Source organism: Nesoenas mayeri (genome assembly GCF_963082525.1).
Source record: "Nesoenas mayeri genome assembly, chromosome: Z".
NCBI lineage: Eukaryota > Metazoa > Chordata > Aves > Columbiformes > Columbidae > Nesoenas > Nesoenas mayeri.
The window spans coordinates 21,886,474-21,912,724 of record NC_137542.1 but is presented as its reverse complement, the minus strand read 5'-3'; the positions used below and the strand labels follow the sequence as shown (position 1 = coordinate 21,912,724).

General features: G+C 38.8%; 1 protein-coding gene across 1 annotated transcript in view; it reads left to right on the top strand.

Moving 5' to 3' along the window:
* PCSK5 (proprotein convertase subtilisin/kexin type 5) overlaps positions 1-26,251 on the top strand; it is a gene marked incomplete at its 5' end in the record, with an annotated part of 194,028 nt that overhangs the window by 138,707 nt on the left and 29,070 nt on the right. The window contains 2 exons of the mRNA XM_080362313.1: positions 7,105-7,208; positions 26,084-26,201. Of these exons, the coding sequence (XP_080218439.1) occupies positions 7,105-7,208; positions 26,084-26,201 (222 nt within the window). The remainder of the gene's footprint in view (positions 1-7,104; positions 7,209-26,083; positions 26,202-26,251) is intronic.

Below are 26,251 nucleotides of genomic sequence, written 5' to 3'. Positions count from 1 at the left end.
TTCCTCTGGAGAAGGCACAATAAGGGCCGTGACTCAGGTACCCATCTGTCAAGGGATTTCTGCTCAGAAAGTCATCATTATCAACCTGCAGCTGGGTCACTGATTGTTTTCTTTTTGGCACTTAGTATTTTCTGTCTCTGGGAAACACGTGGTACTCTGCAGGCTCTGGAATCCTCCACCACTGTGTGCACTGCAGATTTGACACAGGTACACCAGAACACTATTGCTGGTAGATCTATGGCTGCTTATTCTACTGTTCATTTAAAGGAGGAGATCTGCCCTGTCATATCACAACTTGTCTGTATTCTATCCTAAAAAAAAAACCAATATTAAGATAATCCAAAAAGATGGGTTTAGCCAATGCAAAAGTCTTCAGACACTGAGTTATGAAGAGCGTAGGATGCATTGAAGAAATTATGGAGATTCTGCATGAACAGAGAGTGAATGACATAAAGTATAGCCAGACATAAACTGATAAAGATGATGTTGTACAGGCAAATGCTATTACCTTGAAAAGATGTTTAAGAAGCTATAGCTTTGAATGGAAAATTCTGATATGGTCCAGCCTGTGAGCTTGAGATGCTTAAGATTTATATGTTTAAAATATGAGTGATGTACTGAAGTTACTTAGTGGCTATTGAAATAGATGGATCCAGTGAGTCTTTCCATGGTGAAACTTGGCAAATATCAGGACACTTCAGAATGTAATTGGTTTAAATTATGTGTTCTTAATAAGTTTTAGTCAGCAATTTGTTTTCAGATGTGTATGGCTGCTCTTGTTCAAGCAGTTTCTAAATTAAGCTACTAATGGAAAAAGAGGAGGAATATGATAATTAGTGTAAAAGACTACCAACAACAATTTTTATCACAGAAAGATATTTTCCCAAAATTTTGTTAGTTGCACATCTGTTTAGATAGATGTATATTGCATGTGCTGTTAACACTACTGATACCTGACCTTTCACTTACACTATTTTCAGTTGCCATGAAATTTTTTAAGGGACTGTCATCTTTAGCCAGGCTTGAGTTTCTTTCAAAAGAATCTCATTGGGTAAAATTGAAAGCAAATCAGAAACTAGCAGGAGAAATGCCAAATTTTTGACAAGCAATCTGGAACTCAGGAAAGACGTGTGAGCAAAGAACAACTGAGAGCTAAGTCTGAAGTAACCAAAGGGTTTTTTTTTATATACTGTTTGAATGAACCAGGGTTTAACAGGTCAGAAAATGAAAAGACTGCTAAAGCAGAAACTTAAGTTACTTTTACAGAGAATGATCTACACGCTGATCAGCAAGCACATAATATTCTCTACTTTTCTGGCAGGAAGTTGACAGGATTATTTGCAGCGTGTATGATGATTAGAACCTAGAATTGTGTCAGACATGTCAAAAACACATGTTTTGTATGTCCATGTGTATGCATGACTGGATTGCTAAATACTGGGGTCCATTTTTCTATCTTCTTATTTTCAGGGATGAAAGATTATGATGCAGACTATTTAGACACCTAAGCATAGGATAAGCACAACAACTAGAGGCTGTCTTCATGTCTTATCCCTCTTAAAATTCTGTGCTGCACCAGTCGTCTTCACACTGACTCTTTATGCATATTGGGGAAGAAAAAATTCTCCTATTAACATATCTAATATTGCTGTCCATGCGGCTGTATGTTGCAGTCATTAGGACAGGTAGTAGAGCTGTAGATCTCACGGGACAATTTGGCTGATTTGTAAGTGATGGGAGTGTGTGAATAAACCAGGCAACTATTTCTTAAGTTGTGTTTATAAATTTATCATAAAGCCCTTAAAGTTGGCATTATGCAGAAATTAGTGATGAAAATGATCTCTTACTTAGGACACAGAGGCTCGTTTTTATAGAAATAATTATCCATAGCAAAGATTTCCAAATAAGATTTTTGGTCCTTCCAAATTGAATGGAGATCCTCTTTTAAATTCACTCAGTGATATTGTGGTTTTCCTTGATTCTTTGAAGAAAAGATTATTGTATTTTTCAGCAATTCTTATCAGACTCTGCTATTTGGAAAGAAATATTTTTTCACATAAACCACCTCTGTCACATTCAAATTGCCGGTTATGAAGATAATGTAGCTATCATTATTCATGTTGCTGACAATACCATTTTGCTAAAAAAAAAAAAGTTTCACCCTATTTGTTTATTTCATTGAGTGACGCTTTTGCTAATTGTCTCTCTTGCGCCAATTACTTATTCCGAACAGTTATTTTTGGCATAGTATCATTATGCAAAAATATAGAGCCTGAATTCTTTACTGTTTCCAGGATTAGCCCAATTGTCACTAGGGATACTGCTTGTGGAATGAAGAAATCAGATTTGGCCAGAAACTATGATCTACAATTTCTAAGCAGTCTGTTTAAAAATACAGTTGAATCTCAAATGAATATTACTGTAATATAATTTAATATATTTGTCCTATTTCTTTTTTTCTCATTTACCCTGTTTCATAAACATTTTGAGAAGCCTGAAAGAAGACAACTGTACTTTAGAGTGTAACTATTGGTTAAGGACCCAACATTCATTAGTTTTTGGCTGCTGTACAAGCACTTTTGTATGTAATTGTTCTCACTTCTGCTTATTCTGGTTTGATTTTGAGTATTGTCTGGTATGTGTAATCCCAAGGCAATTTCAGATGAGACATTGAAAAAAAATTTCTGGAAGGAGATTGCCCATTTTTTGAAATCAGTCCATTATCAAGCAGAGTTAGGACTCTTCTTGTTAATGCATTTGTTCATTTCAAGATGTTTAGCCATTAATTCTTCTGAGATTAATCAAGTGGTAAATCAATTAACATCAGTGACATCTTGTCTGGATCTGGGGCCCAGATGGCTAGCAAACAACTGTTTACTCACTTAGGATCCAATTTTGACATGTTTTACAAATATTTGACCAATTCTGTGATTTTTCCAGATGCTTCAAAATTGGCTGCTAGACTATCTTGTTAAAAAAACAAAACAAAACAAAACAAAAAAAACCACAAACCCTCTTCTTTCTCCAAATGAACTGCTATTCTGACATAGTTCCAGTTTTTCTTTTCTTTTCTTTTCTTTTCTTTTCTTTTCTTTTCTTTTCTTTTCTTTTCTTTTCTTTTCTTTTCTTTTCTTTTCTTTTCTTTTTTCTTTTCTCTCTTCTCTTCTCTTCTCTTCTCTTCTCTTCTCTTCTCTTCTCTTCTCTTCTCTTCTCTTCTCTTCTCTTCTCTTTTTTTCTTTTCTTTCTTCTTTTCCCTTCCCTTCCCTTCCCTTCCCTTCCCTTCCCTTCCCTTCCCTTCCCTTCCCTTCCCTTCCCTTCCCTGTCCTGCCCTGCCCTGCCCTGCCCTGCCCTGCCCTGCCCTGCCCTTTCCTGACCTTTCCTGACCTGCCCTTTCCTGACCTGCCCTGCCCTGCCCTTTCTTCTCTTTTGTCTATTCTTTTCTTTTCTGTTCTTTTGTTTTCTTTTTTTTTTTTTGTTAAAGTTTCTTTTTAAAAAAAATGGACAAACAATTACAGACCTATCTTGTTTCAAATTAGGCATCTACTGTACAGAGAAAATTTCAACCTGGCAATAACTCAGTTCTTAGTATAGTGAAGGTCCCTTAGTAGACTACAGAAATTGGTTTGAATATTGTTCTTCTGCTGTTAAATCTCTTAGATATAAACATGCCCAAACTGCCATTCCTTGAGAAGATAACATAAAAATCTTTTGAATCATAGAGTAAAAAATAAAATTTGGAGGCTGCATAAGAGACAGATTGATTTAACCATAAAGGATGTCATGTCCTGTAAATCAGAACTTTGATCAAAGTTTTCTGCCCCAGACATCTTTACATTATTTTTTATGATTAGGTAAGGATGGTAGATAGAACAGCAAATAGCTCAGTTTTCAAGAGCTGCTGTGATCATTGTTTCTAGAAGTAAGCCATGATTACAAGATCTAATCTCATTTGCTGACTGAGCAACTAAGTCAAATTTATGACAGGTTAGTATCATCAAGTGAAGACTACTATATCTTTAGACACTTTCTCTAAGCATAGTTAGATCCATCATTGGATCCATTATTCCTCTTTAAGTGATCATTTAAGTGTGCCCTGTCTTGAATCTCTCCTTTACAAGCTGAGAGTGAGTGCCTTATTTTTTACCAGTAGCATGGACAGCTTGCTTTATAGAAAAACAGATTGTTTAGATTCGGGATTATAAAGAATGCAGCTCTTGGGATTACTGGAGGTCTTCCTGAAGGCCTGAAGCATGTTTTTTCTAAGACTTTACACAGTCTTCCAGTGAAATTCATGAGCCAGTATAAAATTATATTGATTTTTTTTCTTAAAGCGTGTTACGTGACTGTCCAAGCACACCCTGTGTTACAAACCCTTAATGCTCCTTACATTTCATGACTTCTTTTTCTTTTTTTTCAGTCATTTTTACCAGCTCAGCTGGATAAACAATTACTGTCATTCTAGTCCAAATGTCTAGCCTGAGAAATTCCACTTTAAGAAAAGAAAATGTATCTATGGGCATATTAGTGCTTTAATAAATGCTTGGGGATAGAAGGCAGCATCTCTCCTGAAAAATAACATAATAATTTAAACATGGTAATATCCCTATATCTTGTCATCAAAAACAAAGAGAAATTAAATGGCTATGAATTCATACAACTTGGAAGAAATTACAGAAAAAGCTGGCTACTATTAATAAGAGATTCATTTAAAAATCATCTTTCTTCTTCAGATTGTTCTGTGACCTCCTCGTGTTTCAACAATAAGCATAGACAGGACTTTTGGTGTTGACTCTAGATGAATACCTGCCACTTTCTGTGGTGTAGAAGAGCACTAGATTACACCAGCATACCCATGGTCCACACACCTACTGGGAAATGTTTTGTAATGGAAAAGATACTCTCAGAATTAAAATCATATTACTGCAAAGGAAACAAGAAAAAATATGTATAGTTAAATTATTCGGCCCCTGTCTTTGCATTATTCCTTACAGTCTTGTTACATAAAAGAAGTCCGACATTTTTAGGGAACTCCTATTTGTTTTCAAGCATATGGATGGTAAGACTATTGGGAAATAAAACATGTAAAAATCAGTTGTATGTGAGTGAATCTCCTATGTGTCCCAAAATTTTCTCTCCAGTCTGGAATTATGGACCATGATTCTGAAATTGGTTTTCATTTTCAGTAATTCCACCAACACAGGTGAACTTCTGTTGGTTAATACCCATAAATATGTGTATACATGCACATGGAGTGCAGGGAGCAAACTTTTAAATCAACAAGTTGACTGCAGGTGTAACATAACTTCTGCCTCTCTCCTGCCTTCTTCTTAAGCTGCAGTTGGCAGAAGCTGAAATTTGCCACCTGAAAGCCTAAACTGATACACCTTGAATGAAAAAGAAAGTGCTCATTTTTAATAGATTTTACTTTTGTTCACTGATTGCTTCCCAATATTTGATTTCATCTCACCAGATAAACAAGTTCTACCTCCATATTTAAGTGCCATAAAACACTGATTATTAAAGTATTTTAAAAAATAGATTCTTTTGACAAAACAAGTTCTGGAAGGTGCAAAACAATGTGTGTGGGATGCCAATCCACATGACATTGATCAGTGTAGATCAGAGATGAGTGAGTTTTTCTGTGTCTTCCGCTGTCAGGGGGACTTAGAGAAGAATCAAGTATTTCTGCATGCTTGTTGTTATCCTGTGTCTGCTTCTCATTGAAATTTCTAGTAACTTGACAATGTGTTGGTTTAAGAGTGTAGCATCATGCCATGTGATGGCAATGTCCCACTCACCCCAGAAAGTGACACACAATCACCCATGGGATGAACTTCACCACACTCTTATGGCTGTTGCCTTGGTGTGGTACCTGAATGTGGAAGCAGAGCCCAAGTATCATGCCTTCAAAATAAGTGCCAAGAATAAGTCACTTAATTGTCATCCCAAGTGACTTTTAGGTCTGAGAGACACAAGAGCGTGTCTTCAGGAACTGGAGCAAGATTTGCCAGGTTTTCAGTGACTGCCTAGTCCGAGACAGTGTAGACAGCCAACGCTGGACCTGATAAACTTCATTCTGGTCTATCTTAACATTACAACTGAGCAGAGTTGTGCCAGTGAGTGGAATAGGGGCAGATAATGATACTCTGAGGATGATACTGAGTGATGGGTGTTCTGCACTGCAGTACTCTTTTCCTCTTCATTTTTTAGTGGCCCAGTTTATCACTCCCGCTACTAAAACACATTTTCAAATTGAATACTATTTGTCTTCTTATATATGATAGAAAAACTGAGAAATTGGAAGGAGAAATTAAAAATACCCCAATTATGGCCATGCACCTTTATATCATCTTCTCAGAAAAGAAATTCTCATTGGGGTGAATCTAAGAGAAACAAGAAAACTATACTACCTAAAGATTTACTTGTGTCCTACAAGATCAGTAGGTATTAATGTCATAGGGAGGATGCAAATGGCATCTTGTTTTCACATTTGCAGTGGTCATATTATTAGAAATCCCTTGAAGAGGTACACATCTTCCCAATCAGGCACTTGGTCTGTAATGATTCAGATTCAGAGATGGCTGCTTGGTCTTCTTGAAGAATACACACAGACCCTCAGCGAATTACAACACTGGGGGTAATAGACAAATGAATAACAACAGAGGTAACAGAGGAGCTATTAAGTCTAAAGCAATTGCCAGATTGAGCACCCAGTTAGTAAGATTTGTTAGAGCTTTTTAGCAAGCAAGCAGTTTGCTATTTTTTCCCTTGCACTGGTCAAGGTAAACAACATGCAGTAGTTGGTGGTCATAAAAATACCTCTGCATGAAATATACTCCTTCATCTTCTCTTAAGTTTTATATAATAGAATATTATCATATATTGTTATAGTCTGCTTAATTCAAACCTCCCAGCTGTATAAATAATTTCTTGTAGTAATTCTGTAAAATTAGGACACATTATTTTGAATGGAGCAAAGGAAAGCAGAGAAGAGAAATGAGGGTTGTTTTGGTTTGGATATTTTTTAGCTTACATGACTTTGTGTCCCTGCATTCTGGTAAAACATGTCTGATCTGTGATTTTTGTCTTTCCCCTCTTTCATAGTCCATTTCTGACCTGGAGAGACATACAGCATATTATTGTCAGGACTTCACGTGCAGGACATCTGAATGCTAACGACTGGAAAACGAATGCAGCTGGTTATAAGGGTGAGAGCTTCCTTTCTTATTTGCCACCAGAAGCAGCACTTTGATATTTTTTGAAGAAAGAATAATCTTAAGTAGTTTGTTTGACCCTACATGTGCATAGTATTGAGACCTTTCAGGCTCAAACTGAAAGGGCCTGTCTTCCTTTTATGAGGAAAGACTCTCAGAATGACTAAATCCAAAAATATTAATAGCAGCTACAAAATGCATTGGCCAGATCTTCTTAATCTCTATCAGTCCTAATTCATGCACTGCTGGCAGAAAACTAAGTTAATTGGTGGGTTTTAGTTTTTTCTTGTATAGCTAGCATTTTAATAAAATAGTCTAGAGTTGAAGATGAAGCAGTTTCTGGATTCAGACAATGTTTTCATTCAGAATTGGTGTCAATTTTAATTAAAAATTACAAAACAATATTTTCTAATTTCTGTTTAGTATGATTCACTCTACATTCTTTATATTTAAGATTGCTGTCAGATTTAGAATAAAATCAAATCTTGAGCTATCAGGACTTTTAATGAGACGGAAATCATACTATCCATGTCATGTAGGTTTCTAAAATTTTTACAGTCTTGTAATTTTGTATTGAAGCTATTTTTTTTTCCCCTCTTTTGTAATGCAAGTAGAGGTAAACATTTCTGCTATCAAATAAGATATATATTTTCAGGATGGGTTAAAACTGGACCTTGAATCCATACAACATTGTATTTCAACACAGATTGGCTTCTGATTCCCATTCACTAAAATCTTACTGCTTTCAGTTTGGATTGCATCTGGAAACAAACAAACAAACAAAACAAAACAAACAAACAAAACAAAACAAAACAAAAAACTAAACAAACAAACAAACCAAAAAACAACAACAAAAAAAAACAAACACACACCACACCACAGAATAACATATTTCTGGTTCTTTTTTCATGAGAATTCCACTCAAGTCTACAGTACTTCTTTTAAGATGAGGTTTGAATTGTTTTGTGCTACAATCTCCTGAGAGAAGAATGTAATATACAAGAACATCAAATCCTTACCCTGGTTTCACTTTAAAACTGAAGCCTAGCTTTAATCTATTTCAGATCAAGGCACTGCTACCATAGCAATTCTTTAATATACCATTCTGACCTATGACATTTCTGCTGCAATGGAATAGAAACTAAACCAAAAAAACTTTCATTTTTTGATTCAAACCAGGCTCTAACTACAGGGGATAGATTTAGAAAAGTGTATTTGACTCGAACTCCCTCATCACGTGAAGGTTTACAAGTGCATGGCCACACACAAAAACACATACATAGTGAGAAATAGATACTTCGTTAATAGCAATAACGTTACAGTGTTTGTTACTGTGAAACATTTCCTAGGATTTAAAAAGTTTTGGCAGGAAATTGTGACTGTATTATCGTTTTGTCGGAGCTATCTGAAATTCAAACAATGCTTTTCAAATAGCATAAAGTAGAGGATTTTTTTTCCATAACTCACTTCCAAAATTCTATATTTTTATGTTTTCCCACTTGTTGTCCAAGAGAGGCAAACACCCTGTGAGGCATTTCACAGCAGCTGTCACTCATTATCAGAGGAGAGGTCGCGCTAACACACCAGCAGTAGCAGCATTGGCAGCAGGACTTGCACTGTTGCAGCAGTGGAGCCTGCTTATTCTGTGTCCTTGGAACCAGACATTTTTCTATGCATTGTAGCAGACAAATAGTGAGTAAAAGGGCTGAAAAAATGTATCTCCTCCACTTGTGAAAAATCTTAAGCCCAACTGGGAGACTGAGATTCAGGAAATGCAACTTGAGCTGGCAGAGCGCTGCTGTAGACTCCATGGTGGCATTGAAAAAGAGGAAGACAAACTGTGTGCCTCGACCTCTGTGGAGCTCAGGAATCAACCTTAACCCAAATAAAAGCACTAGTTTTAACTAAATCATTTTGGCAACTTAGGCTGAGCAAATGGTTCCAATAAAAATGCAGCTCTCTTTAAACCTCTGTTGGTTTTGGAAGAAGGAGAAGCAAAAGATTTAGATTAAATCACAACATCCAAACCTGAATTCAAAAGGGGGTTTGCACACCACTGCTGGCAAGACTGAAAAAGTTTTTTTACTATTGCACGTGGCAATATTTAGTGTAGTATTACATTATTATCCTTCACTGTTGCCAAGAGTAACAATTAAAGTATGGTTTTTCATAGATTAATTACTCTGATCAGACTGAGTTCCTTCAGGAATTGTATTATAATTCTGCTGATGGCCAGATCCATATTTCTTCCACAGCAAGTTCTTAACAGAGGAAAGGGTGGAAGACCTTTTTTAAGTTAACTAAAGCAATGACAGTGACAAGAAACAATCTGCCTTTATTCAGTACATACTGGGGAAGAAATAAATAAACAAAGAGAGAGAGAAGCTTACTCCTTTAGAAATGAGAACTGAAAGGGTGAAAACAACAAAAACTTGGAAGAACCTCTCACTCAACAAAGGGTCAGCAAGTGTTGGTAGTTGAAAGTGGGTCAGCATGCCTTTTCAGCGGGCTGTTTTGCTGGGCTGCATGGCAACCCTGTCCCTCGCTATAGTGTCTGGCAGTGTTTTGCAATTGCAGAACACACAGAAAGAGGTCACAGATGTCATTACTGGTTGCAAGATCTCCTTTTTTTTTCCTGTCTTACATTCATAAAAAGAAAGATTAATTCATGAAAATCATTTGAACCAGCTAGTGATTTGCTAAAGCAGTGCCCATTATTTGTTTAATTTTCTGGCAAGTAGGCAGCATTTGTTAAATGCATGTCAATATAATTAAGTCAGGAATGGGCAAGAATGTTTGGTGATAGTTTTTTATTATTGCTTTGTTGTCAGCCAGCATGTATCTTTCCTTAGGAATTTATTACCTGATAGTCTCAAAAATAAAGACTTGAGTACTCATTTTGGGATATTCTCCAGCTGATGAGTTCTACATATAATTTGTTACTACATGAAAATATATGTCATGCTCAGTTTTGCTTCAAAATCAAAAGGATTGTACATAATTAAAACAGTTAATTAGCTGATTGTAACGAAAAATACTAGAGAACATCAGTTTTTGTGAAGATATCAAAACTGTAGATCTGTTTTTGCTATGGCAGATTGGTATGCAAAGGCTCCTTGTTCTGTCAGTTTTTTGGTCAACAACAGAGCATACAACTGCATTCATAAAAAGGGATTGCTGCATTAATGCTGACTTGTCTGTAGGTTGAAAGATACAGAAGGAAACTGCAGTTTTAAGAACAATGATAAAATCAGCTGAACAATTCTTTACCTGTAAGTGAAGCTCCAAATACTGTAAAATAGTGTCTCTGGAGAAACAGACCATTTACAGTGAAGTAATACTATTAATTTGCAGGGAGATTTTTAGAGAACATATTGTTCACCATTTCTGGCTCTAAAGTACAGATGATAGCAGATCAGTACAGTGAAATAAAATGTTACTTAAAGATCAAAGGAAATCAAAATTCTAGCCACCTTTTTTCATTTTAACACCATTCCTAGGCCCAGCAGAGATATTCTTCCTATGGAAACTGAAAGGCATCTCATTTGTCAAGGAGTAACAGACTACCAGAGTTATGTCACATCCCTTTAGGTTAGACAAAGTGTCTTCTGCTTCCTCTGGAGGGTGACCACTGGAGAGAATTGCTCACTTAATATTTTACAGCCTTTTAATATAATTGCTTAATTACAGTATTTAATAAAATTGGTGACTATTTTTGGTTTGAGCAGAGCATTACCACTCTGGGAGTAAGACAGAGACAAGCCTATTTACGCTCCTAGATAGGAGACCTAGACTGGCCAGATTTAAATTAGTGTAAGGCAGAAATTCAGAGACCAGCAAGAAAATCTTCACAATAGTGTATACATTTCAGAGAAGACAAAATATTCATAAACACCCTGCTGCATATTTTCAGTAACTTTAAAACTATGTTTTTAATTCATTGTTAGAAGCTGGCGTAAGACATAAGAAAAATAGCAAGCACTTGTGAATGGGTATGTCAACCAATCAAAGCTGTTCCTCTATCAAAAGACCTTCCAGTCTTACAGGTGCTAGCTGATATTTTCACACACCGTTAGCAGCCAGTATCAGCTCTTTACCCACTCCTGACACCCAAACACATGGTGCGTGGAAAAAGTGAAACACGGCCTTTGAGTTTGGCTGCTGTGACATCCCAGTTTTGAGTAACTGGCAATCTGATGCCAAACACATGGAGTTGCATTGGTCTTTGTAGGAGTGAGGAAGACTATATCCTATGCAAGCTAGAATAATGCTTTTCGTGCTTGAAAGATTAACTGATACTTTCAGGAAGACAATTTAGAATGCTGCTGGTAAGTTTCTTGTTGACAAACACGGGCAAATGCAGTTTATCTCACTTGTGACTTGTCTCTCACTCTCCCAGGGCTGTGTTGGCTTGAGACAGTGTTTCCTCATCAGGAGTGCCCCTAAGCACCGTGTCCTCTGGCCACCTGCTTTTCTCAGCAGGCCAATGGCTTCATTGCCAAGCCATGACACTTAGCTATTTCTGCAGCTCTATACAATCCAGGGAAACCCTTAAGCCAGATTTTCTGTCCAAATGCATTAGTCCTTGAGAAAGGTTTCGTCTCAGTAATTTTGCTCTCTACACCACTAGTGCAATGAAAACATCATCAGAAGAATCTGACATCTGGAGTAATATTTACCAGACATTAAGATACACAATTTTAATGTTGTGGAAAGTACATTTGTGAAAAAAAAAGCATATAACATACTGTTTCCAAATGTGAAACACACAAACCAGAACCTTAATAAGTAAGGTTTTTCATGTAGTCAGTGATGAAGTTGCAATAAGAAGTCCAAGGGCAATCAAAAGAGACTTCGGGGCCAAATTAGACAAATGGCTACGGGATCAGGAGCACAAGCAGTGTTCCCTATCCTTTCAGTTGCAGAGAATGATGAGGGAGGAAACAGGAAGATCCAGCAGGTAAGTAAGTCGCTCTGGGGCTGGTGTCACTGGCAAAATTTTGAGTTTTTTGATCATCAGTTTGTCACAGGACATCAGGCCTGCTGGTGACAGATGGTTTACACCTGTCTCAAAAAAGGAAAAAGATCTTGGAGCAACACTTAGCAACGCTCATTGAAAGAGCTTTAAACTCAATTTGAAGGGAGAAAGAGACAAAACCAGTCTCATTAGAGATAAGCTTGGGGGCAGCATAGCAATGTTTGATGGACAATGTGGTTATTGATGTCCTCTGGTCTGATTCACAACATGCACACTAGGGCACATTTGGAATGTCCCTGTACTAATGCACACAGCACCCTGGCCATCTCAGTAGAGGCAATGGATGGAGATCCATGCAACAGCAAAGACACTAGGGTTGTTAATGTATTAAAAACCACAGAAGAACCTGATAACAGTCATATAGGAATTAGGGCTTCTCCCTACAAAAAGGTGGAGGGATCAACAGCCCAACTTAAGTGCATCTGTACCACTGCACACAGCATGGGCAACAAACGGGAGGAGCTGGAAGCCACTGTGCAGCAAGAAAACAATGATATAGTCGTCATCATGGAAACATGGTGGAACGACTCATACAACTGGACTATTGCAATGGATAGCTATAAAGTCTTCAGAAGGGATAGGAAAGGAAGGAGAAGACGTGGTGGAGCCATGTATGTTAGGCAGTGTTTTGATTGCCTAGAGCTTGATGATGGTGATGAAAGGGTCAAGTGTTCATGGATAAGAATCAAGGGGAGGGCTAACAAGGCAGACATCCTGGTGGGAGTCTGTTGAGGACTACTCAACTAAGATGAAGAGGCAGATGAAATATGCTGTAAGCAGCTGGGAGAAATCTCATGATCACTAGCACTTGTTCTCATGGGGGACTTCAACTTACCAGATGTCTGCTGGAAATACAACACAGTGAAGAGGAAACAGTCTAGAAGGCTTCTGGAGTGTGTGGAAGACAATTTCCTGACACAGCTGGTCAGTAAGCCTACTAGGGAAGGTGCCCCACTGGACCTGTTGCTCACAAAAAGGACTTGTGGGCAATGTGAGGGTTGGAGGCTGTCTTGGGCACAGAGATCATGAAATGATTGAGGCTTCCCTTCTCAGAGAAGTAAGGACAGTGGTCAGCAGAACTGCTACCTTGGGTTTCTGAAGGGCAGAGTTTGACCTGGTCAGGAGGCTGGTTGGCCGAGTCCCTTGGGAGGAAGCTCTGAAGGGCAAAGGAGTCCAGGAAGGCTGGACATTATTCAAGAAGGAAATATTAAAGACGCAGGAGCAGGCTGTCCCTGTGTGCTGAAAGACAAGTTGGCAGGGAAGAAGACCGGCCTGGCTAAATAGAGAACTTTGGCTGGAAGACAGGGGGGGGGAAAAAAAAAAAGAGTTTATGACCTTTGGAAGAAGAGACAGGCACTCAGGAGGACTACAAGGGTTTTGTGAGGTTATGCAGGGAGAAAATTAGAAGCCCCAAAGCCCAACTAGAAGTTAATTTGGATATTGCAGTAAAAGGCCTTAAAAAACATTTCTGTAAATGTTAACAACAAAAGGAGGACTAAGGAGAATCTCATTCCTTTGTTGGATGTGAGAGGAATCATAGTAATAAAGGATGAGGAAAAGGGCTGAGATACTAAATGCCTTCTTTGCCTCAGCCTTTAACAGTAACAGCCTTTAACAGTAAGACCAGTTGTGCTCCAGGTACCCAGCCTGCTGGGCCAGAAGACAAAGATTAGGGAGCAAAATGAAGCCCCAATAATCCAAGAGGAAAAAGTTAGTGACCTGCTGCACCATTTGGACACACTCAAATATATGGGGCCAGATTTGATACATCCAAGGATACTGAGAGACCTGACAGAGGTGCTCACCAAGCCATTTTCAATTATTTATCGGGAGTCCTGGCTAACTTGGGGGAATACCAGCTGACTGGAAGTTAGCAAGTGTGATGCTAATCTACAAGATGGGCCAGAAGGAGGATCTGGGAAACTATGGGCCTGTCAGTCGGATCTCAGTGCTGAGGAGGGTTAGGGAGCAGAACATCTCGAGTGCCGTCATGCAGCACATACAGGAAAACCAACCAATCAATCACGTCCAGTCACCATGGGTTTATGAAAGGCAAGTCCTGCTTGACCAGTCTGATCTACTTCTGTAACTAGGTGACCCACTTAGTGGATGAGGGAAAGGCTGTGGATTTTGTCTACCTAGACTTTACTGAAGTCTTTGACAGTGTTTCCCACAGCATTCTCCTGGAGAAGCTGGCAGCTCATGGCTTGGATGGGTGTCCTCTGCGATGGGTAAAAACCTGACTGGGCAGTTGTGCCCAAAGAGTTGTGACGAATGGAGTCAAATCTGGTTGGTGGTGTTACCCAGGGCTCAATATTGGGGCCAGTTCTGTTTAGTCTCTTTCTGAGTGATCTGGTTGAGGAGATCAAGTGCACCCTCAGTAAGTTTGCGCATGACACCAAACTGGGTGGGAGTGGTGATCTGCTGGAGGGTAGGAAGGCCTTACAGAGGGATCTGAACCTGCTGGATCCATGGGCTGAGGCCAGTTGTCTGAAGTTCAACAAGGCCAAGTGCTGGGTCATGTACTGAGGTCACAACAACCCCAGACAGTGCTACAGGCTTGGGGAAGAGTGGCTGGAAAACCACCTGGCAGAAAAGGACCTGGGGGTATTGGTCAACAGGTGGCTGAACATGAGCCAGCAGTGTGTCCAGGTGGCCAAATAGGCCAACAGCATCCTGACTTGTATCAGGAATAGTGTGGCCAGCAGGATCAGGACAGTGATCATCCCCCTGTACTCAGTGCTGGTGAGGCCCCACCTCGAATCCTGTGTTCAGTTTTGGGCCACTCACTACACAAAAGACATTGAGGTGCTGGAGCTTGTCCAAAGAAGGGCAGAGAAGATCTGAAGGGTCTGGAGCATAAGTCTTACAAGGAGCAACTGAGAGAACTGTGACTATTTAACCTCCAGAAAAAAAGGTGGCTGTGGGGAGACCTTATTGCTCTCAACAACTACCTAAGAGGAGGTTGTAGCATGGAGGGTGTTGGTCTCTACTCCCAAGCAATAAGTGATAGGACAAGAGGAAATGGCCTCAAGTTCTACTAGGGGAGCTTGAGATTGGATATTAGGAAAAATTTCTTCATGGAAAGGCTTGTCAAACAGAGGAACAGGCTGCCCAGGGAAGTGGTGGAATCACCATCCCTGGAGGTATTTAAAAGACATGTAGATGTGACACTTAGGGACATGGTTTAGAGGTGGACTTGGCAATGATAGGTTTACACTTGGACTTGATGATCTTAAGCATCTTTTCCAACCTACATGATTCTGTGATTTTAAGTAGACAGCTCACAGGAAGAGTTCTGGTAAGGCAAATGTATTTTGGAAAAAATAATCTAGCGATGCATACATGACAAAGTCTTCAACAGATTTGTGGATGTGAAGTCTGAGAGAGATGCTGGTACTCACTCACATAGGCAGGCATTAGTTTTAAACTAGCTGAACTGGTTAGATGAATCTGAACACTTTTTGCCTTCTACTTGAAAGTGGTTTGAAGTCAGAGCAATGTTTAGTTTAGCACCAGGAAAGAAGAAAACCAGTTACAATTAATAGCTAGTCTAACAGTAGGTGAAAGTGTCTGTCCCAGCACTGACAGAGCATGTATGATAGGAAAAGTACTGTGCCCTCAGGAATCCCAAACCACATTTAAATATCAGAGGAATCACAGGGTCAATACCATAATCTTTATCATTGCATCATACAGAAGGCATTACTGTAGATAGGGAAAATATTACAAGAATAAAGATAGTTGATGAAACGTGGTGTTAAAACATGCTTTTTTAGCAGAAAGTTTAAAGTCATTGTCTTTTGATGTATGGTACTGCAACCTTTCTAGATGGCTCGTTTCCTTCCTACATGCAAGAATTCAGCTCACAATCACAAATAAAGGTTTTTTTAAATGTAATATTAAAATTGCATTAGGAATTTGTCAATGTTAAACCCAAGCAAATTGTCAAGTATCTGAACTCTGCTAGCCTTGAGCAAGACCTAAAGTCTCTTCGGGATTTGAGGACCCTAGCTGGAAAACATACTGAATTCTGCAGCCTAGATCATGGTTATTGGATGTTTTTTTCTCCTAGCACAGACTGAGATCCACACAATGTTGCTTACAGTTGAAAGACATGTAAGATCAGGAATATATCTATATAATTCCAGAGATGGAGACGCATGAAGGAGAAGAGGGAATTTCTCAGAGAAGCCAGGGAGAAGCCATTATTTCTCCCAGCCTCAAACTCTTCATTATCAAAGCTTCTCATTACTTGTTGGCTCTGTAGCACTCTGTTCCCTGCTGCCTCTGAAAAGCAAGGAACAGAGCTGTGAATGTGAAGCAAAGCCTAAGCAGAAACTTCAAACTTGTACTGGAATACACAAAGAGAAGTAGATTGACATTTTGTGTTACAGCTGGTTGTTTTGCTGGGGTCATATATTGTCAGTCAAAATTACATGTTTTTAAAAATGTAAGTTAAATAGCTGTAAAGCAGGAGTAACAGGAGGCAAAAGGCAAAATAAGGATTTAAATTTCTATTATAAGAATTGTCACCAAACCATGATGAGAATAGCAGACAAAGATTTTAAAAGGAATAGTGCCTCTGCTCAACAACTGACAGATTTGTTGTCTGTCTGTCCTGGATAGAAAGCTATGTGCAATTACTATGCTCTGCAGCTCCTACTATTCCAAACATTGGCAAGTGGACTGACAGCACTAGCAGGAGGCACACTATGGGAATGATAACCTTTGGCATTACTTTCTTTTAACAAGCCTAACTCAGACCTTTTGTAAACTTCTGCAAAGGACTAGGGGTCAGGGAAGAAGGGGAGGGATATATGTCTTCCCCTATGGACTCATAACCTAAGAGTCTAACACTTCATGTGAAATGTAGATTTCCATTTTACAGTATTAATAAAGAAGAACCAGGATCAACAACTTTTAAAAGTGAGTGATAAACTGATAGAATTTTCCACAGCTATAATTATAGACAATGAAGACTGCATTTTAAAATAAAAGTCCTTAAAAGTGGTATGTAATTGCATGACCTCTTTATACACTAATTATCAAAACAGTACACTTGTGAGAATGTTCTAGGCAAATATCTAGCCATACTTTTATATGCCCATGGCAATGGTGAGCATCTTGTGCATGGTGTAGCTCTGTCTTTTTTATAAAACAGCAAGCACCTATGTTTGAGAACATCAAAGCTCTTCATTGCTCTTGCGATGCTGTAGTGTGTGTCAGTAATTAAAAAACTGGTAGTTGTTTTATTTTCAGAGTGTGTCCACTTCAGTGAAACTAAGTTTCGGGGCAGTTAGGAAGCAGATCACACAGTATTTTAAGCACTTAGAGCAACCTGGCAGGATGTGGAGTAATTATAGGGAAAGACAAGGACCTCCATAGGACAACTCAGATCAGCTAGATACCTTAAGTTGTTTATAACTGTATCACTTTTTCTCTCAAAAAAAAATCAGCTATTGAAGGGCTGCTTTTAAGTCAGCAGATGCAGATATTAATCCACAAAGTCTATTACCAGCATTACTGGTGCAGCTATCTATGTAGACTTGGCTTATTGTTTAACTTCTTTATGCTTCAGGTTACTGATTAGAATCTACTGTATATCTCTGTGGGGGTAGTGTGAAGTCTGCTTAGTTAAGTAATAATTTCTCTGCTTTGTGGTGTTGTTGGTGTAGTTTTAGTTCTAAAAATCACCATCATTATGCTTAAACAATTCGCAAAACACTTTGTTATATCTTTCTGCTTATTTGTGTATATCCTTCCTCTGCCAAAAGCTGCTGCAGCCCTATGCTTACTCAGGAATTAGTCTGAGTGTAAATATCCCTCTGGAACACCGACACTTCTGAACAGACACAGCCACTGTGCAAGACAGAATAAGACGGCTGTTCTGCACCATGTGTCTGATACACCTGACAGCACAAAAATGCTGTCTTTGTGTCTCCTGCTAACGATCTGTCTGCATTTCCACTTCCATTGCCTCTGACTCATCTGTCATCTGTTCTGAGATGAAGCCTAGCATAGAAGCTCTTACCCAAAGGTGTTTTTGTTGTTTGATATGGTGAAATGACATTTGGCTGCTTTTGAGTTGTTGGGGAATCCTAAATGTACCTCTGAGCATAATTTTGTTCCTAATAGAGAAAATGAGTACATATTCTTAAAAGGTGTTCCATGGTGCTGTCACAAAATAGGTTTTTTTTGTTTAAAGCAAATCTGCAAGCTACCATGTTTTTCAAGGGATCTTTGTGCTTTTTGGAAAAAAAAATCCAACATAAAAAGACTGTCACTAGTTAAAATGTGTAACTTCTGTTACTGTAGATGCTCCTTGGCCAACTTTATTTCGGCAAACTTTTTTCTCTCTTCTAAATGCACATAATCCTCAGATTTATTCCATTCACATAAGCTGGCTCATTTCAAGTGATATAAATTAATGTCTTCAGTAGAGGCTTTATGATTTACAGCCAAATGCTGCTGCAGAGAAGCAGCAGCTTGTCTGTCTTAGCAATCACTAACCAACAGTAGTCAGGTTGTGTGTTTCTGTCACAACCCTTGTCCCTCAGAGGCAGAGAAGTAAACCAGTCTTGCTGATTGCCCTGCTGAGGTTTCCAGCAAGAGTCACTGGTATTCTCTGACTCTGGGGAAAATGTTCCCAAATGCATGGCAGAGTAGATACCATGTGCTCTGAGGACTGCATTAACCTGGTCTACTCATACCTAAACAAGGTTGGAGAATTAAATTAGGAACTGATTCAGGCCCATTGCAGGCAGGGATGACCTTGGCATGGCCATGGTGGCTACAGATGGGTGCTGACTGCTGATCAAGGACTGCAGGGTGGCTGAATCCCAAGACCACTGACGTCTGGCCAGAGGCTGCTAACACTCATGTGAGGGGGAAGTATTGGGCTGGTACTTGCTGTCACTACTAGTAGAGTCCAACTCTGATGCCTCAGAAGTATATTTCAGTCTTGGTCCTTTTTGTCAACTGTTGTCTATGCTTAATAACCATATGTGTTTTAAAAATTCCTGAAGTAGATAATTACTGCCAGGATGTGAATGTGGATGTGATCAAAGATTTAATTCCTTAATGATTTAAGATGGTGTGCTTTAGGGTTATTTTTTAAGTCACTGCAAAGTATCATGGAAGGTGATACAGTGTCAGAGTTGCATACAGAAACAATTTGCAAAGGTACTCTGGCTATTGGAGGTTTAACTTCTACTAGCTGTCCCACTACTGTTCCTGGGCAATCTGTATTTTATCTTATGAACAAATAGGAGTTTTTTGGCACACAGAAAAAATGTAGTATCCAAAGGGCTGATCTTTTTTGTCTAACCCTGTTATCAGGTAAATCCATAGTTAGTATATTATTGAAGAAATTATTTGTACTAATACAAAAATCAGAAATTGACATAAATGCAACTGGAAGCTCAATGAAAGCAATTTTTTAAGTATTCTGTTAGCACCTTTCTGATCACAAAAATGGTCAGAGGGCTGGAAAAACTCTCCTGTGAATAAAGGCTGAAAGAGTTGGAGTTGTTCAGCTTGAAGAAGAAAAGACTCCAGGGAGATCTTATTGCACCTTTCCCTATATAAATAGGGCTTACAAGAAAGGTGGGTAGACACTTTTTATCAAGGCCTGTAGTGTCAGGACAAGGAGCAATAGTTTTAAATGGAAAAAGGGTAGATTTAGGTTGAACATAACAAATTTTTTTTTTTTTATTATGAAGGCAGTGAGAGAACTGGAACAGGTTGACCAGAGAAATTGTGGATGCTTCATCACTGGAAGTGTTCAAAGTCAGGTTGGAAAGGGCTTTGAACAACCTGATATACTAAGATATCCCTGCCCATGACAGGGTCTTTGGAAGTGGATGATCTTTAAAGGTTCTTTCTGACTCAAACCATTCTGTGCTTCTCTGACTTTATGGTATGGAACCTCCTGAGTTTCTCATTGTGCATCTTTGTAGCTGCCACTTTTAATACAAATCTATTAAGCAACTTTCTGTCCTTCAAATCCTTTTCTGGTGTGATGGTAAGAGTAAGAATTCTATCTTCTACTTTCCTTGCAGAGCCTTGGTATTCTGTGGGGAGGGAGGACTGAGTTTGCTGTTTGCTTTGTCCTTGAGTAGAAAATTTGAGGGGCTGGTTCTGTGTAGTATATAAAAATATAAATAATGTGCTTAATCTAAAAGGCATGAGAGAGTTTGTTTTAAAAGCAAGAATAAAAAAGTATGTTCTTGCATGGCTGTGTTACTGGCTCATAAAGTAGTTATGTGTTTCAGAAATCACATCTAGTTATCACAGATTACTGGTCATAGGTTGGCATGAAATGGCAATATGGCTCAAACAAGATGAATTCTCATTCAAGATCAATGTTCTCTTATTTAGGACATGACAAAACAAAGTTTAAAAAGTTTGAGCTGTGTGTCATCATGGCATTTCTCCTTTTTTTGTCCCTTAATTTTCTTTAGACAATTGTCTTTCCTGGTTAAAGCATTTTGATATACTAAGTGAATGACAGAAACTTGAAGTAAGATAAAATTACAGCAAATAAAATGTCAAATGTAAAAGAAATGTTAGTATCATTTGGTTTGAAGCATTTATAGGATGATGGTAACTCAAGAGTCTCACATCTTCTAGTCTTGTTAAGCAACATTTAAGAAAACCACAATATAAGGGGCATTTTAGATTCCTGTTTCACAGAATCACAGAGTGGTTGGGGTTGGAAGGGACCTCTGGAGATCGTCTAGTCCAACTCACCTGCTAAAGCAGGATCACCCCGAGCAGATTGCACAAGAATGTGTCCAGGTAGGTTTTTGAGAAGGAGATTCCACAGCCTCTCTGGACAGCTTGTTCCAGTGTTCTGTTACCCTCAAGGTAAAGAAGTTTCTCTTCATACTGTGCTCTCCTGTGCTTCAGTCTGTGCCCATTGCCCCTCATCCTATTGTTGGACATCACTGAAAGGAATCTAGTCCCATTCTCTTGACACTTGTTTATATTTATAAACATTGATGAGATCACCTCTCAGCCTTCTCTTCTCTAAGCTGAATAGACCCAGCTCTTTCAGTCTTTACTGACAAGAAATATGCTCCAGACCCCTCATCATCTTTGTAACTCTCTGCTGGACTCCCTCCAGTAATTCTTTGTCCTTCTTAAACTGAGGAGCCCAGAACTGGACACAGTCACATTTTGCATGAAACTGGATCAAGATCCTAAAGTAGCATAAATGAACAACTCATTAAAATTTACACATGAAATAGCTGAATCTAATTTAGGAAAGCTGCATATTCCTCATTTGACAAACTGAAGTTCTTACCATTTCTCTCCTTCTGATTTAGTGCTTGATATATGTGTACGAAATATTTATATTTCCAATGCTGCATTCACAATATAGAAAATTAAAGGTAAAAATATAGTTGGAAGAAAGTGTTCTTCAATGGTTTTTGTCAGATGAGCAAAATGGCAAGGGAAGCTTTGCGTCTAAGCTACTGATGAGACATCTCAATCACTGGCAATGAAACTGTAGCCTAACAAATCAAGCTGAGCTGCACTGAGGCACTGGAAATGCAGGGTTTTCAATGTCTGGGGCCAGTTTTCCTGGAGTGTGCATGATTCTGTGTTATTATTTATCAACATCATCCATTCATGCTTCACTTAGTCAAGTCAAGTGGGATATACATGCTGCATTTAGATTTGGGGATAGCTATACATAGTCTTTGTATATGAATGAGAATGTTGTTGGATTTGCAATAGGAGTTTCAGACAAAAACAAAAGGATTATGAAAAAGCTGGGTAAGTCTATCCAGCAGCTGAACAGGCCTTGATTTCATGGTACACTAATAAGGGAATTGCTCCTGGGGTAAATAAATGTATACTAGCCCAGAGAGATGTTATTTTCTTAAATGATAAGAAGAGTAAAGAGATCAGCTAAAACTCAATATTTACTTTGAGTTGCGGAAGGCTAGTTTTTCTCTGAAACTTGTCCTGGATCTCTAAAGCTCTGTGTATAACTGTGATTTTGCAGAAACAGGAGTGGATCAGTTTGCATTGCCAAATGAGTAGAGAGAGGATGCAAGTACAGTTTTGCCCATGGATACTGTGATCACAAGGACATCATAGTTTTCAGCCCTTCAGCTCAACAAGAGCGACGGTCTGCTCTTTAGTCACTAGCTTGCATTGCACCAACCTCACATTCCTATTCTGTCTCTGAAAGGCAAATATCTTCTTACAAAACAGCCCCACACACCCTCTGACATGCTCCATGATTCCTAGCAACAACCAAGCCCAGCAGCAATGGATATGCACAAGGTCCTGGGGCATTTTGCACTTGCAGTCAGCTTATCTCACTCTGCAATCACCAGCTCCTTTCAAACGCTGTTTTTCTGTCTGGGTTAGCAGAAGTAGAGCTCAGTACTATTCACGTACAAATCAGTGGCAGTTCCAGATGGTTCCCAGAAGATATTTATGGCCCATGTGGACCATGGAGGTAATTTTTAACCTCTGGGAGAGGCACTCTGGCATAGGGTTCACAGCAGTACTAGCATACACACAGATGAAGGGGTGCAGTTTGAAGGCAGCAGGAAACAAAATGTGCTTTCTTCTATAAGACACAGGGAATCAACTACTCTTGTTAACTCTGTGATTCTTTCCTAAATTGCTGTTATTTAGTCTTTGAAAATTATGGGCCTCTGCTGGTACCTGCAGCTGCTAACCAACCCACTGGATCAAGGGCTTTGAAGTGCAAACGTTGCAGACAGCCAAATGTCAGCTGCCTGGAAACTTCCCACATGGAAGGATTTAGGAGCACCCCTGACTGTCAGGAAGTTTTTATTTCAATTGGAAGGCCTTTAGGGAAAAATGTACCTCTGTTTCAGTTGTAGAAAAAAAAAAACAAAACCAAACAGCAGGCGTAGAACTTTTCAGACCCACCTCTGCTCTCATTCAAGAGAGTTTAAGCATCAAATCATGGACAGTTAACACACCCTTGAGTGATAATTTTTTCTCATGGATGAAAAATGAACAAAATTCTATCTTTCAAGTAATTTTTAGGGTAGGATAGATAAAAACTTCACTCTCTAGATTCTATTTGTATTTTTAATGTGCATATTAGGGATAAAAATATCTAGGGTGAGGTGACTTAAAAGTCATTTTTTCCATCAGAAGGTCACTGCTTCATGGTGGCAATGTTAGGTACTCATCTGCTCTAACTTCTGGGTGAGAAAAGGTGAGTTGAAAAGAAATTTGGCTCTTCTTTGAGCTCACTAGTTGGGTTGAACACACAGTCTCTTACAGCTGGGCACCTAACCCAATGCAGATTGCTACCTGTCAGAAATTAAAAATGCATTTTCCATGGGTTATCTCAAAATATTTTTCTATTCGTGAAAATTTAACCACTCACTGTTTAAGTGTACAGAGTAACTGTATACACTTACAGACCAAGTAAGTCCACACTCTTTTTCCTCCCACTGTTCATCAGAGCAGACAATGATTATTAATTAAAATTTTAAATATTGGAGCATTGCATGCAGTGTAAGAACAGAAAAAAGACTTCACAGATAAATGTACTTGCATCAGCAGATGTAGTTTTTGCAAGATGACACCTATGGCCAGGGAGGTTTCCATCACAGGAGCCATATTCACCATACAAAGTTTTTCCATCTAAACCAGGGGTGTCAAACACATTTTCCCCAGGGGCCACATCAGCCTCGCAGTCACCTTCCAAGGGCCAAATGTAATCTTAGGACTTTATAAATGTAGGAGTAGTTACTAAGTCCTAAAATTATACTGGGTGGAAATGAGTTTGACACCCCTGATCTAAGCTATCCTTGCCCTTTTTATAGCTTCCTCCACCCACATGTAAAAAATAAGACTTTTTCCCTGTCTGTTTGTTTGTGGAATACATTAAGGAAAATTCAGAAGACTGAAGGAGGGATGAATTTAATTATTTTATTGTATTTTAGTTATTGTGTTTCATTTCTAAAAATGATACCTGGCTCATTTGGCAGAAGAGCTGTGTTTAGCTCTCTCCAGATGAACATTTCCATGCTACGTGCATCTCAGTTTTGGGCTGAAGAGGAATGAGTTGAGAAGAAAACCAGTTCATTACATAGTCATTACGCCTTGCTGTATTTTCCATCGAGGAAGCCTCTTCAGTTGGCAGTTTCAGACAGTATTAGATACTGCCGTATTTGAAAGATGGGATCCTTAAGCACTGCTTATTTTTATGCTTTGAACGGTTATTTGACAAGGTGGGGGGTTTTTTTGGATGGAGTCTTTTGAATTCTGGTTTGGCAATGAATGGAGGCTGCTTTCACAAACCCTTTACAAAGTGCAGTTGAAAAGACACCATGCCTTGTCGTATTACTGATTAAAATAGCATTATGTTTTTCTGGGGATTTTCTGGTAGGACTGTCTATGATAGCAAGTGAATCTGATTTATGAATATTTATGAGCTAAACTCCTCCCTCTGGAACCTTTTTTCTTTCACCTTCTCCTGTCAGAACTTTACCAAGAGCACTGATTTGTCACAATAAAACAACACGGCTAGCAATTCTTTCTAATCCATCAAAATCCATTTGCAAATTTCTGTTTTGATTGGAACATTAACCAAAAACACACAGCTGAATCACTAAGTGAAACTTTAAATCCTGGTAAGCTGCTGGAACTCTTGGAATAGTTACATCAAGTTGAGTACTCTTAAAATTACAAAAACATGAAAGATGCAGAATTGTCACAAGTCTGTTGGAAATACTTCACCTTGTCTAGGTGTTGTCCAGGTGTTCGACATTTGAAAGTTTGATTTTATTTTTTTTTTTTATTTTATTTTTTTGGTATCATAAAAAAGATGATGTTTTAAAGCCTTCTGCTTCTTTGAGCAGAAGGCATTCAGGCATTAAAGTTAAATTGCTAGGCATTGAGTTTCTTGGAAGAGAATCATTGTCGACTGTCCATGACATGAAAGGCAGATACACATGAGAAAGTATGTGACATCCAGGAATGAACTGTTAATACAGAGTGCAAATCTTCAGGCATGGACACTTAGTAGCACTGTGCATGCAGTGCATGCAGCAGGTAATATCAGAGGTCGACAGCAATGTTAACAGTTTTTTCCAGGAGTAACTTCATCTGCAGATCTCTACTTCGTCTGCAGATCTACAAAGCAGGCAGAGGTAGGAGCCTTTCTGACACAGACTCTGCATGAGAACCGGATTTTATTTAGGGCCCTGGTCTTCAAATGCCATTGCTTTTAATCCTCATCTTGCAGGCAGCTTTAGTGGTTGGCTGGCTACTGGCAGTCATACTGGAATAAGAGAACATCTGCATGCAGCTTACACTCAGGGAACTCAACAGTATATAGCAGTTACAAAAGACAGTCTGTTCCTTCTTAAATTTATTGTCTCAGTTACCTTCAATATTTACATACAGGCATGTGTTTGGTACATGAGTAACAAAAATAACCCTCCTCTGGTTCTTTACACCTTTTAACTTTATGTCATATAAAAGGACTGGTCTGATTTAAAGCACATGAACAAAGGGCAGTTGGAGGTAGTTGTACTCCCTGGCATTCTGCAGTTCTGGTCCACACTCCTCATGGTAGGATGAGGAGTTGTTCATGATGGTTGTTTGCCCCTTCTGTAATAAAGTAATTAACAGATTTAATGAACAAATTAGACATAGTCATTATTGTTTCTGGCAAGGAGATTTTTAACTTCATGCAAAAGCAAGGAAGAAGTAGAAAATAAGCAATTCCTGTTAGGATATGACTCTCTGAAATAAGCCTATGATGGAAAACAAGGTTTCATGCTATAATTGCAACCATTTTGTTTCTACCTTGCAGTGAGCCACCTCTATGGATTTGGACTGATGGATGCTGAAGCAATGGTGATAGAAGCAGAAAAGTGGACAACGGTCCCTCCACAGCACGTGTGTGTGGAGAACACAGATCGCCAAATCAAGTAATACCCGCTGCCAAAACTCTTGCTGGCATAAACTTATGGAAAGAAAT